At 35.4% G+C, this 13,002-nt stretch overlaps 2 protein-coding genes across 5 annotated transcripts; one reads left to right on the forward strand and one right to left on the reverse strand.

Moving 5' to 3' along the window:
• The first annotated feature begins 4,914 nt into the window (after positions 1 to 4,914).
• Positions 4,915 to 10,614, forward strand: LOC107945494 (uncharacterized). Of its 4 annotated transcripts, none has more exons than XM_016879524.2 (12): positions 4,915 to 6,011; positions 6,097 to 6,181; positions 6,789 to 6,861; positions 7,294 to 7,383; positions 7,574 to 7,696; positions 7,818 to 8,327; positions 8,662 to 9,062; positions 9,182 to 9,281; positions 9,379 to 9,438; positions 9,526 to 9,612; positions 9,876 to 10,004; positions 10,166 to 10,614. In XM_016879524.2, exons 2-12 carry the CDS (start codon positions 6,099 to 6,101, stop codon positions 10,466 to 10,468), a joined length of 1,959 nt encoding a protein of 652 aa, XP_016735013.1. In that variant the 5' UTR covers positions 4,915 to 6,011; positions 6,097 to 6,098; the 3' UTR covers positions 10,469 to 10,614. The 4 variants fall into 4 exon arrangements, with proteins under 4 accessions (XP_016735013.1, XP_040964425.1, XP_016735014.1 ...); XM_041108491.1 differs by having other exon boundaries at positions 5,307 to 6,011; positions 6,786 to 6,861; XM_016879525.2 differs by lacking the exons at positions 4,915 to 6,011; positions 6,097 to 6,181 and adding an exon at positions 6,258 to 6,645.
• A 1,334-nt stretch (positions 10,615 to 11,948) lies between these two features.
• Positions 11,949 to 12,359, reverse strand: LOC107941788 (uncharacterized). Its single transcript, XM_016875399.1, has one exon. The coding sequence runs from the start codon at positions 12,357 to 12,359 to the stop codon at positions 11,949 to 11,951; it is 411 nt and encodes a 136-aa protein (XP_016730888.1).
• Between the last annotated feature and the right edge of the window lie 643 nt (positions 12,360 to 13,002).

Here is a 13,002-nt window from a genome sequence, read left to right on the forward strand (position 1 = left end):
TATTAAATCAGTTTACATCTCGTGGTCACCGTGAGACTCCATTGCACCGGTCCGCCTAAGTCTGTGGATTACTTGAACAGAACAGAGAAATAGATGTGAGTTTTTGTAAACTCAATGTGTAACCCAACAGAAATAAACATACAATACATACAGAATTCGCATATGCAGTTAGATTCAGATTCGGACCTAAGTCCTTTACAAATACAGATAACAGAATCAGATAAACAAAACAGATAGAGTGAGTCCTACCCCCATCCTCTACACACCATCTCCGACCATCCCATCACACCATGTGGGGTTTAAAACACCCACCCATCCCTACACACCATATAGTGTCGATGCGACACATTGCAAATAATATGCAGTTAAGCTGCTAGAATATAGGCAAAATGTCGCCATACAGATCACTTCCTCCACACATACAAATCCTACTCCAAATACAGATGCAGAATACAGATAAAGAAATAACAGATTTAACATGCCTAACATGTTTACTTAAACAGTACAGTCAGACATGCATTTAGTATCTTACTCATATCAGTCTATCAGAATATCATAACACACAAAACAGGGTTTGGTTAGCCCTTACCGACCCTATGGTAGGCACACAGTCGATCGAAACGATGCGTGCGACCCTTGGGAAAATTTCAGAAATATATGCCCACATGCCCGTGTGGTTTTCCCGTATAGGCCCACACGCTCGTATAGCCCACACACCCAGATTGGCCTTGTCCGTGTGACCCACACGACCTAACCCAAAACCCACACGCCCATGTAGCCCACACGCCCAATTTGGCCCAACCCGTGTGGCTCACACGGCTACGCCCAATTCGACTTTCACCGAAGCTTGATTTTCTGCATTTTAGGAACACACCTGGTTCGGTTTTGATGCGAGAACACACCCGATACCACCAGAACCTAAAATATATATAACAAATTCCCAACATTAGTCTAAATTCTCGATTAAACCGGGCTAACAAAACTGACAACGGTGAAATTATAGTGTTTAGTGTTTACCTGATTCCCTGAATAATTTCTCTTACGATTTCGTAAGAGAAGAACTCCGTACCCCGCGATTCTCTGCTGCTAAAAACACCAATTCAATACTAACAGAAAAGACAACATCGCTCAAAATGACTTAAAAAGAAAAACTCCTTATTCGAACAAAAATACTCCACCACTTACCAACACGTACGAACACTGTGAATCAAAAAACCGTAATTTGGAAGAATAAAAAGAGAATTCAGATTGAATTGAAAATAACAGAAGAGGAGAATAGGGGAGGAAGCAAAAAGAATCTCAGAAATTTGGAAAGGAGGAAGAGAGACGAAATTTGAAAAAAAAAAACAAATAAAATATAATTTAATCTAATAATATCTACATTAACCTCCCACTAACCATTAAATCCACTAACCCACTAACTCTCAACTTTATCAAAATTTCTGTTCAACCGAAACTCTAACATAACAACCCCTTACCACTCGAACTAGCAAGCTCATTCTGATATTAATTAACAAACAGTTTAATATAAACCCATTCAACAAGGGTAAGGTTAGAATCAGAAAAATAACAAAATTTGCTGAAGATAGGACCTAAACCCAATACCTCATACACCTCCCAAAACACTTAACCACTAAAGCAGATACGCAATTATGTCAAAATTCACAGATACAGAAATAAATTTATCAGGGCGTTACAGATATAAATTCAACATTTATAGAATTTAGTAATAAAGATTCAGTACTTTAATTTTTAGCACTTAAATTTTTAGTTTATCAAGCACACCCAACTTCAAATGTCACACGTTTTGCATGTGATTTCATGTATTTAATATTTAATTAGTTTTTTAAATATTTTTTTATTTTTAATTTCAGTAATTAGCATAAAATAATAATTCTTATTTGAATTATTAAATATAATTAAAATATATTAACTTATCAAATTAAATATTATAATAAAAAATTTCAAATAATAATTAAAACATTTTTAACATTTTTAGCATATTCAACATATAATATAGTTTTACTTTATGTAATTAATGCAAAATCAAATTATTAAAAATAATAATAAATTAAAATCATTAAATTAAATATTAATTAAATGATAATTAATATCCTTAAAATTTTATTTAAGTAAGAACTCTATTTTACATCAATAAAATTATAACAACTTGTTAAAATAAAATTAGAAAAACTTTTGTTTAGGTCAATTTTTTTAACCAATAATTGTAAATTATAAATAATTATCACACAACTTTTTTTCCTATATTTTATGCTTAGAGTTCTATCCACGTAATAACTCTATTTTAAAATTACCAAAAAGTTTTTAACTAATAATTGTAATTTGCTTTCCAAACTCATATTTTTCTATAAATTATATACAGATAAATAAATTATATACAAATTTTAGTGAATATTGTAATTTGTTATTAATGATTATTTTCTATTTTTATCTTCTACTTTTTTTTAATTACAAATGGGTTATTTTTGTATAGATATTAAGTTTAACATTGTTATGGTGCTAGCCATTTTTCGCTCCTGGATCGACCTACTATCCGGTTAGGAGCGACCCGACTCTTCTTACTTCAATAAGTATAGAGCTCATTATCATGTAGTTCGCTTGTATGGTTCGTCTATGCACTTCGCCACCGTGCAAATAAATTCATGTTTGGGGAACACGTGTTAATCCTAAGAGAAGGTACGTATTAACAAGCATGGAACTTATTTAATCCTATTACGTCACATTAAAACATCGTACCTTATGAATATGGAAATACGTCCTTGAAGAAATGAATATCAACAAATATCCAAGAAATTGTTGGTTCCATTGTTAAAATGGAGTTTTGTTGGAAGAGATACCCTTTTTGCTGGTTATGATTGGCATTGGCTCCATTGTCCTAATGTATTTGGGCACTCCCTTCTTTTTTCCTTTTCACTACAGTGGGGAATCCGCAGCTTCGAAATAGGGTGAGGGTTATAAACGTATTGAACAAACCAAGAAATTTTCATTTTCCTACAAACTGTTTTCCCGATTTATTTCCACTCTAATCCCTTGAAATTTCATCCATCTTTCTAATTTGTCTTCATTCATCACTTGACTTGAATATTATACCCAAAGATTCCTTGAGATTTGCAAATTTTCTGCAACTCTGAGTCTGATCTATGGATTAGAAAAAAATCCAGTTGATCCATAATATGAAGTATGTCTGTGAGTTTGATTACAAAATTCAGATTCTCTTCAACTTATTTCAAAACCAAAATATAATTTTATTGGTAGTTTTCGTGATATGGAAGCAAACCATCTGGCTTACACACAAATGTAATGTAGGAGGTGGTTTCATTTGTTTATTACTTGTTTCGGCTGCAACAATTTCAACCCTTTGCTGTTACAGGTAGCTCCATCATATCACATCACCACTTACCAGAGCTACAATAAATTTTTTATGTTTCTTAAAATATTCATCGATAATGGGGATAGCAAAACAGAAAATATAGGTAATAGTATTATAAAAGCAGATTGTATTTTATTCTTTTTTTAATTAAAAATTGATGTTTTTTTATACTTTAAAAAATTAACTTATAATGATATAAGGCATGTTACTTAAATTTATTACTGACGTGAAATGACAGTTTTTAATATTGAACATTGATGAGTAATTTATTTATTTTTTAAATATAAAAATTAAATTATAATTTAAATTTTAATATGAAAAATTTAACATACTCATATTCAATACTCACTAGGATAAAATCGCTTTCATAATCTACCAGCAGCAACTAACAAAAATACCCCAAATTTTCCCTTTATCTAAGTAATCCTTAATCCTGAAGTTTAATCATATTAAAACGACTTTTCTTTTTATTTTTCCCCTCAAAGCTACCTTGTTTGTTACATCCATTTGTTTATTATAGGCAGGACTTTTGGAATTTTCTGCATTCTCATTATAAAAATGCTGCCAAGTAAACAATTATTAATAGAAAGTTTTTCAATAAGCAGACTCTTTATTTATCTTCCTTGTTGCAGTGATTATTAAAAAAAAAAACCCTTTTTTCTCAGTAGTTGAGTATGGCTACAAAACGAGGGACCTGGCCACCTTACAACACGCACAACCTTACTTTATTGTTATTACTTTTTTCTATTGATATTGTAAAAGGTCAAAGCTCCTTAATCATATATGTGTGTGTATATGTACATATATTTTATTGATTATTTTAATTATGTGGATTCTATGACAATGCTAAGTCTCTTTGATACTGAAAGACAATATGGGTATCTGGTTAGGAACCTATTTTATCCCAAAAGAAAGAAGATTTAGACAAAGAGAAACCCCACAAAACCCTCATATTCCTTTAAGCATCCAATGTTTTACCTTTCATCTCTTTTGAGGTTCAGAGGCTACTTTTTTTTTTGTTTTTAACCTTTTATGCCTGTGTTAGAAACTTACATTTGGACATAATTAAAGTCCTTGATTAGTGTTCATAATCCGTTATTTTTGGAAGCACTTGCTTTTCAGAAGAACTGAGACTGTTAACGATTTATTGGATATTATATGGACCGCCTGTTTGATAATTTATTAATGAAATTGGGGGGGGGGGGTTTGCCAGATACCCCAAATTATTTGCTACAGCATTGTTTATGCAAGATTAGTTGAAAAACCAACTCAGATACCAGATTTGGTTGTAGATTAGGGGAACTCATGGCCTTTGGGTTGAAATAATTCAATAAATAATCAAACTAACCATCATTTCACCTATACTAAACAACCATTTTAATACTGTAAATGATGATTTTGTTAAATGTCCAGTTGCCAATCATGAGACAAAAACTTTTGTCATGTGTATATACACACGTGATAGGGTGGTGTTCACATTTGTGTCAAACAAGTAGGTGAATGGAATGCACCAAGTTCAAGTAAAGTGCTGAGCTAACTTCATGGCTACAGTAGAGTTGGAGGGTAACCTTCTTTTTTTCTTTTCAGATTTGTGGAGAAAAGAGATGTATATGTTAGCTAAGACAAGAATTTCAGGTGGCCAGATTTCTGTACCTCTTCAGTTTTGGCTTATTACTAAATGAAATCAATGAAAATTAAATGATACTTTGGTAATTAAAAGAAAATTTAATGGCTACCCATGTCTCTAATACTAATCCTATGTCTAACATACATGAAACTGAATGGATTGTAGAATCATACAAAGTGATACACAGTAATTAGTACAGGATGAGACAGGGAAGGAGGGATGGTCACCAACTCCCACTTGCTCTTCAACAATGGAAAGGAAAAAAGAACTTAGAAATTGACTAATGGAGGTATCAATAAATAAATGATTGTGAGGGCTAAAATATTCTTTTCTCTAAGCTCTAAATAGTTGTAGCTATTATTTATCTTTCTTCAATTTGTCTACTTTAAGATCTCTGGTAGTCGGTTGATTGAAGAACAGTGACTACTTTTGGACATTTGACAATTGACGTTAAAGGGGGGATAATGTCAAAAAACAAAGCTTGAGTTGTGTTGTGTTGGGGGTATACCTATGCCAACTTTCCTCTTCCCTTGAAGCCCACGAGCTGGTTTTACATCTTTTAACGTTAAGAAAAAGAAATAAAGAGTGCCTCCTTAATTTACAAAAGCTAACTGGTTTCTTGAGTGAGTGAAAGTTGAGCAACTTAAGAAAAAAGGAGAAAGAAACGCTGGTCAAAAGCCAACAAAGTCTCATCTTTCCTTAGCCGTATTTGTGGGTTTTATGCAAAAGCATATTTCAGACCTCTGCTAAGTTTCAGGCTGGTGTTTTTTATCAGCAAAATGATCACTTTCTGCATTGTGGGTAGTTCCTTGAAGTCCCAGTACACTTGAAAATGCAAGAAGACAAGTTTAGTTTTGGAGTGTAATCAAGGGTCTCTAAGAACCCCCATTTGTTCTTTCTCTTCTCTCAAATTGTGTGTAGTGCACTCTGCTGGTTCATCTTCCTCAGTAACCCCCTGGTGTTCCCTTGTTTATTTCTTTTAGATCCTAATTGGTAAACGCCTTGATACATTTTCATCTGTCTTCTGGTTTTTCTGCTCAGTTATAACGCAATTTATCTCTGATGCTATTTTTCTCAGTGATGGGGTTTCAACTTCAAGGCAGTGGAGAAAGTGAAATGTTGGGGTTGAAAGTGACATCTTCAAGGCATAAGCGTTCCAAGAGGTGACCCTTCAAAAAAAAAACTTTTGGTTGTTTGGGATCACCTTTCTTGTAAAATGTTAAGCTTTTTGTCTAACAGGAACGAGTTCTGAAATGGAGTTTGCTTAAAGAATAACTGGGAACTTTAAGCATTTACAGAAGTAGAAAACCTTAAAGGCACAGTTGCCTATTAATTTGGCTCTATGTCCATACCCCCTACTTTTGGTTGTTCATTAAATGCATTCAGGGGTCCAGATGGAGTTTGAAAATTAGCTTCTGCCATTAAATGTTTCTTTTCTTTGCTAAAGATTTTTTGTTTGTTCTTTATTTTATAAGTATCGCTTGTAATTAATAAGTCATAGGTGAGTTACTTGCAAGCAAATGAAAACCGTTTTTGAGATGGTTTTCAGAAAATGGTAGCTAAGTGGATCACCGATACGGGGCGGGTGATGAATAGAAACCTGTGGTCTCCTTCCTTGTAGAAATATGTGAGAAAAAAAAGTTAAATATTTTGGTTTGAGTTTTGCAAAATAGCAATGAGATGGCTACGAGTTGCAATGGCTGTCCTTAAATCCTGCTTTGTTCAAGTTTTATCTATTGATTCATGGTGCTTGATTTTGTCACATAGCAGCTTTTCTGATAAGCAAAGAGTTGAAGAAGATGGGTTGGATGATTCTCTTGAAGAATCAAATCGCATAAAGCTGGTAATTTTCCCTTTTCCTTTAAGCTGTAAAAAGTAATCTGTAAGTTAATGATTTGATTATCTTATTGTTCTTTGACTAATGACTCCTTTTTTCATGTATCCAATGCAAAGGCCTAGTAGAATGCCAGCCATATATATTTATTACAAGGATCTCTTTCCCTCTTTTCTTTCCTTTTCTTTTTTTGTCCCCTTTTTCCTCCTTATTGCTACGATATGATAGTTTATAAGAGGAGGTTCCAAGTGGGAATCGTGTAATCTAAATCTTTAATATAGATCTAGATGGAGCCGAATAAAAATGATTGTATTTATGCATGAAAAACTAGGATGTAAGCCTTTGTTTAGCATCTTTCACTAGACTAATCATTTCATATCAATGACAAAAGGCTCATCCCAAATCAATGCTAAAGAGTATTTTTCCATTATGTGGTACCAGGATATGAGGCACCTGAAGAACTCTGTCAAAACCCAGAAGAAGCAATCTTCCACCCCCCACACTGAGGTGCAAAGCTCTTTGAAGCAAGAGGTGTGGAACTGAATCTGTTTTTGTTCATTGTACTCATCCTTGGGTATCACAGGGCTTGAATTTGGTTTGGGAGTGGCCTGGTCAGGTCTATTGTGACCCAAGATTAGGCTGCAGCTCACAAATTTTGAAGTTCTATTGCTCATATTAATTTCTTTTTGTTTCTTTTTTGTTCCGAAAATCTTTTGTGCAGATCTTGCAGCTTGAGAAAAGATTACAAGATCAATTTGAGATTCGCCGTGCAGTAGAAACAGCACTGGGTTATCAAATTTCCTCCCATGAGCATACAAATGAAACACCAGTCTCCATATCTAAGGCAACTCTTCTGACTTCTTATTTCTCTGGGAATTTTTCCAAATTCAGTTTCTTGACTTTTCGCCCTTTCATTATACATTCTTCATGTCTCCCTCTTGACAGTTGACACTGCTTTTCCGCAGCCACCTACGGAGCTAATCAAGGAAATTGCTGTTTTAGAATTGGAAGTTGTATATTTGGAACAATACCTTCTCTCCTTGTATAGGAAAGCCTTTGATCAACAAGTGTCTTCTATTTCGCCTTCTAAAAGGGATGAAAGGTTAAAAACACCTATACATACCCCTAGTGTAAGGGATGAAAGGTTAAAAACACCAGTAAATACACCAAGTAAAAAGGATGAAAGGTTAAAAACACCTGTGCATACTCCAAGTGGGCGATTTTTGGAAGTTCCAAGACTTGATGATGATGCATCAAAAGTTGATAATTCAGCTGTGCGGTCTGGTTACAATGAGAATTCGTGGAAGGAGCCTATTGACATTGTAGGAGAAAAACTATTAGATTCCGGTGTTAACCGCTGTTATTCCACACTGTCACAGCGTTCGAAGTTTCCGAGTTGGACATCTCCTCTGGATGAGACTTTGGCTGATAAAGCCGTGCGTGCCTGCCACTCACAACCTTTGTCCATGATGGAGGTAACGACTTTTACCGTGCAATCTTCTGAGAATTTGTATTTCTGTGTACTTTACATTGTTCGGTTAATTTCTGGTCATATTACATGTTGATAGAGCCTTCAGTAATTTGTTGTTTCTGGAAAAATAACGTGCAACAACTTTACCCTTCGAATAAATGATTGCAAAGTCTCCACTCTCCATGCTTGAGATACTGTAATTCAATCATCATCACCCTCTTTTGATTGCATCCACCAAGTGAACAAGTTATATTTATGGGAGAATAATCTCTCATGTGATGTGTATGACACATTGAGATCTTGTAATTTTAACTTTTGCTTGATTCTCTATGCTACAGTATGCTCAGAATGCGTCGAATATAATCAGTCTGGCTGAGCATCTTGGCACTTGCATTTCTGATCATGCTCCAGACACACCAAACAAGCTTTCTGAGGATATGATCAAGTGTATGTCTGTTATATATTGCAAGCTTACAGACCCACCTTTGATCCAAAACAGCTTTTCATCTCCCATTTCATCCGTGTCATCAGCCAGTGCTTTTTCTCCACAAGAGCAGCATGAAATGTGGAGTCCAGGGTTGAGAAATAATTCATCATTTGATGTACGGTTAGATAACCCTTTCCATGTTGAAGGACTTAAAGAGTTTAGCGGACCATATAGCACAATGCTTGAAGTGCCATGGATTTTCAGAGATAGTGAAAAACTGGCCGAGGTGGAGAACTTGCTACAAAATTTCAGGTGGGTCTCCTATAACATGCAATCATCACAAGAAAACCTGTTTCTTATCATCTAAGCAAGAATGAGATCTTTGATCCTCTTCTATCTCTTTTGTGTTTATCAAATTATTTCTGTTATAGGTCTCTTATCTGCAAACTGGAAGAAGTTGATCCAAGGAAGTTGAGACATGAAGAGAAGCTGGCATTCTGGATAAACATACACAATTCGCTAGTGATGCATGTATGTAGTCTCATCAATGAAAAGAATCTGCTGTTACAGATTTGGTTCCAGTTTTGCGATATTTTGTACTAAGTCTTTCTTTTCTTCTATGATATAGGCATTTTTGGCTTATGGTATTCCACAAAATAATGTGAAAAGATTCTTTCTACTGTTGAGAGTAAGCTAACTTGTATTCATCACTGCTTGTCTCGAATGATGAAACTAGTAGAATGGTATGTGTTATCTTATACCTCGTACTATACAGGCTGCATATAACATTGGGGGTCACACCATTAGTGCAGATACGATACAGAGTTCCATCCTTGGATGTCGTATGCCTCGTCCTGGACAGGTAGATCTCAAGCTCATCTTTCATGTCCTCGATTAAGATTGTTAAATATCTTGTAGAGACAAGACTCTAGTCAAAATGACTATTCTTTGTCAGAAACTTGTATATGGTATCCATGAATGATGTTTCTGCTTGGCCTATAAAGATAAAAAAGGCAGATAGAATTTGTCCATTATTTCAAATCATACACAACAAAAGTATTCCCAGTGGGCTTGTTTTAATTAATCTTTTAAGGTGGAGCTGACAAAGGTTTCTTCTGCTTGTAGTGGCTTCGGTTATTAATTTCTGCAAGGACAAAGTTTAAAGCTGGAGACAGAAGGCAGGCATATGCTATTGAACATCCAGAACCACTTTTGCACTTTGCACTCTGTTCAGGAAACCATTCCGATCCTGCGGTACTATATCATCTTTAATCAGAGTTTTTTCCTTAGTATTAGTACAAATGATGTGATATTTGTGAACCAGTTGAAAGATGTCGATTTTGGAGTTCAAGTGGTGTTTTCCTTTCTATATAGAAAATTTCAGCCTTGTCATCATATTTATCCCTCTTTTTTAGGTCCGTGCCTACACCCCAAAGAACGTAATTCAAGAGCTGGAAACTGCAAAACAGGAATACATCAGAGCTACGTTTGGTGTCCGCAAAGACCTGAAAATTCTGTTACCAAAGCTCTTGGAATCATTTGCAAAGGATTCGAGTTTATGTCAAGCTGGTATTATCGAAATGGTCCGACAATCTTTGCCTGAGTCGCTTCGTAGGAGCATTAGAAAATGCCAGGTAGGCAAATCCCGCAAGAGCATAGAATGGAGTCCTCACGATTTTACCTTCAGGTATCTAATATCTAAAGAACTAGTAAGATGATTGGCTGTATGCATCAAAGGCATGGTGCTTGGGCCTTCCATTTTGTAAGATTTCACATTTTTCCTTGTACAAAGTGGAAATGGTAGGGTATATTTTGTAATGTAATTGTTATTATGCTATGTAATGAATGTGCATTAAGGCTTGTATATGGTTATGATGTGAGCACTTCTTTGCAAATCATTTCAAGCATCCATTTCTCCTCCTCCCCAACCTTTCTGTAATGCCTGAACTATGAATCTTCTGCTGTGCTAAAAGGGGAAGTTTCAATGACGACCAAGGGTGGGGTTTTTGTGTTCTATTGCAAGCAAAACTTTAACTTTGTTACCATTTATGGGACAAATGATGGTGTCAGTGACTTGTTGCAGTAGATGTATATGACTAACATTGTTTTATATAAAAGGAATAAAAGAGGCCAAGGCATACATTGCAAACAGAGAACTCATTTTGTTCACTTGGCACGTAGCGAGCAGGCCTGTTGGCATTGGCTAATTGAGAGGTCCAGCCCAGACTGTGTTCATGTGCCAACTCTACTAAGTCTTACTTAAAACCATTCAGATTTCAAGACTCGTTAATCCAATTTCTTGGCAGGTTTAAGCTATACTCCACTAGAGTCACTCTCAACTACCCACTTGATTAAACTGGACTAAAGCTTTATACGGTCATGAACCTCAGCATGGTTGAGAGGCCTGTTGGCATTGGCATTGTAGATTAGACAATTAAACATGTACTGAAAGGGTATATCAACCTCGCTTTAGTTTAGATGACAGTCAATAGGTCTAAATTCGATCTCTGTGGTTTCTTCCTGGTTTTGTTATTAATATAAGGTCTCAAGGATGACTACTGTTGAGCATCATAATCTCTGGTATGTATGTTAAAAAATTAAAATTCCCAACATCCTAATAAATTCCTTTTGAATTGAATTCAAATTAAGGCTACTGCAAAACTATGATACATTAATTGGAATGGCTCTGAAAAATATGTAGGTGGCTTGGCAGAAGGCAGAACTGCTGGTTCTGTGTAGTTCAAGCCATTCATTTTCCTTGGTTGTGTTTACAATTTTATACAAGTATATAATATTAAGCTTCGAAGGGAACGAAAATGGCGATGAACCCAATAACCAGTCCCAAACAAATGATAGAAGGACAATACAAAAGCAACCAAAACGGCGGGTGAAGATTGAGAAATGAAGTCTTAGAGCTGAGCATAGCAATAGACCATGACAAGTTGCCTTCAGTTATAAATTCCAAGGAGCTGGAAAGGTTGATGAACGGGCTAACAAAGTTAGATGGGGATGGCTACTAGTACTTTCCTAAAGTGAAAAACACCAATCCAATCGAAAACCGTTGACTTTTCCAATCTATTTCAGATAATATTAGTCACATTTATGAAAAAAGAATTGCAAAAAGCATTAGCCAAAAAAAGAAAATATTTCCCTGAATTAACCTGCAGATGAACATGTCGAATGTTACCACCCTGATCATCACCTGAGAATGAGTTTAGAGCGGCTTGAGGAGAGGTCAACACTGTATCTACCAAGGCCAGCGCTAGCTTTAATGGCGAGAGAACACAAGTATGGCAAGGTAAGGGGTTTATGAGATTGGGAGAGAAGCAACAAGAAGTAAATTTGTCCAGGTTGAAGCTCCTCATCAGCAGGCATTTGGGGCACACAAGTACCGATGGACATCGACTCTGAGCTGCAGAGGAAGCAGTCGGGGTTGAGGGAAATGAAGTTGTTGGCTTGGATTGATTGCCTGAACTGTTGGACACGACCATCCATGTGAACCACCGTGGCTGCCATCGATGACCGTTTGGTTGAGCTCGATGATCCTCCTCCTCCTCCTACTGTTTTGCCTGGTTTTGAGGTTGAAGTTGAGGATACACAGGCACCCATTTAGGCTTCTCTAACAATTCTTTTTTCTTGGTGTAGAAAAGGGTTTGATGGAGAGGGCATCCATTACATTTATATATATATGGGTAGTGTTTATATTATTAATTGTCGATGATATGCCTGCCTGGATGCAATATTTGGGGTGATATTATGTAAAAAATTTCCCCAAATGAAATTTGATGTAAAGTGTCAATTTAAGTTGTTAGATAACAAAAGCTCCTTAGTGATAAGAATTTCAATCCCAGTGTGACTTAGCTCATAGTCCCTAGTATATGCACAAATGTGAGTGGTTGAATTTTAAGTACTACAAAATATTAAAAATATTCCAATGGCTAATAACCCGTAAATAAAATCTTGAATTTTCTGTCTGAGTGTGTATTAAATGTGCTCAAGTTTTATTTTGTGCTTTCCTGGTAAAAAATTACAAGCCACAAAGGTCACTTTATAATGCGAGTTAAAGTCACATTTGGCATAAAAGCCAAAAGGCAACTCACCCGCACTTTATTTTGTCTTCTAGTTTTCTGCGTCAACAAATTAACCCCAACTTCAGTTCCATTCGCTTTGGTTTTATTTTTTATTTTTCAAATAATTTGTTTTGATTCTATTTTTTGAAGTTCTTTTACATAAATATTTTTTAAAAAAATTG

This window comes from Gossypium hirsutum, chromosome D12, assembly GCF_007990345.1.
Source record: "Gossypium hirsutum isolate 1008001.06 chromosome D12, Gossypium_hirsutum_v2.1, whole genome shotgun sequence".
In the NCBI taxonomy this organism is placed as follows: domain Eukaryota; kingdom Viridiplantae; phylum Streptophyta; class Magnoliopsida; order Malvales; family Malvaceae; genus Gossypium; species Gossypium hirsutum.

Bases quoted from the DNA above. Each gene is read 5' to 3' on its own strand.
- LOC107941788 (XM_016875399.1), bottom strand. From the start codon at position 12,359: ATGGGTGCCTGTGTATCCTCAACTTCAACCTCAAAACCAGGCAAAACA.
- LOC107945494 (XM_016879523.2), top strand. From the start codon at position 6,694: ATGAGATGGCTACGAGTTGCAATGGCTGTCCTTAAATCCTGCTTTGTT. The intron at 8,328-8,661 runs GTAACGACTTTT...TCTATGCTACAG, and splicing joins AACCTTTGTCCATGATGGAG to TATGCTCAGAATGCGTCGAA. The intron at 9,282-9,378 runs GTATGTAGTCTC...TCTATGATATAG, and splicing joins ACAATTCGCTAGTGATGCAT to GCATTTTTGGCTTATGGTAT.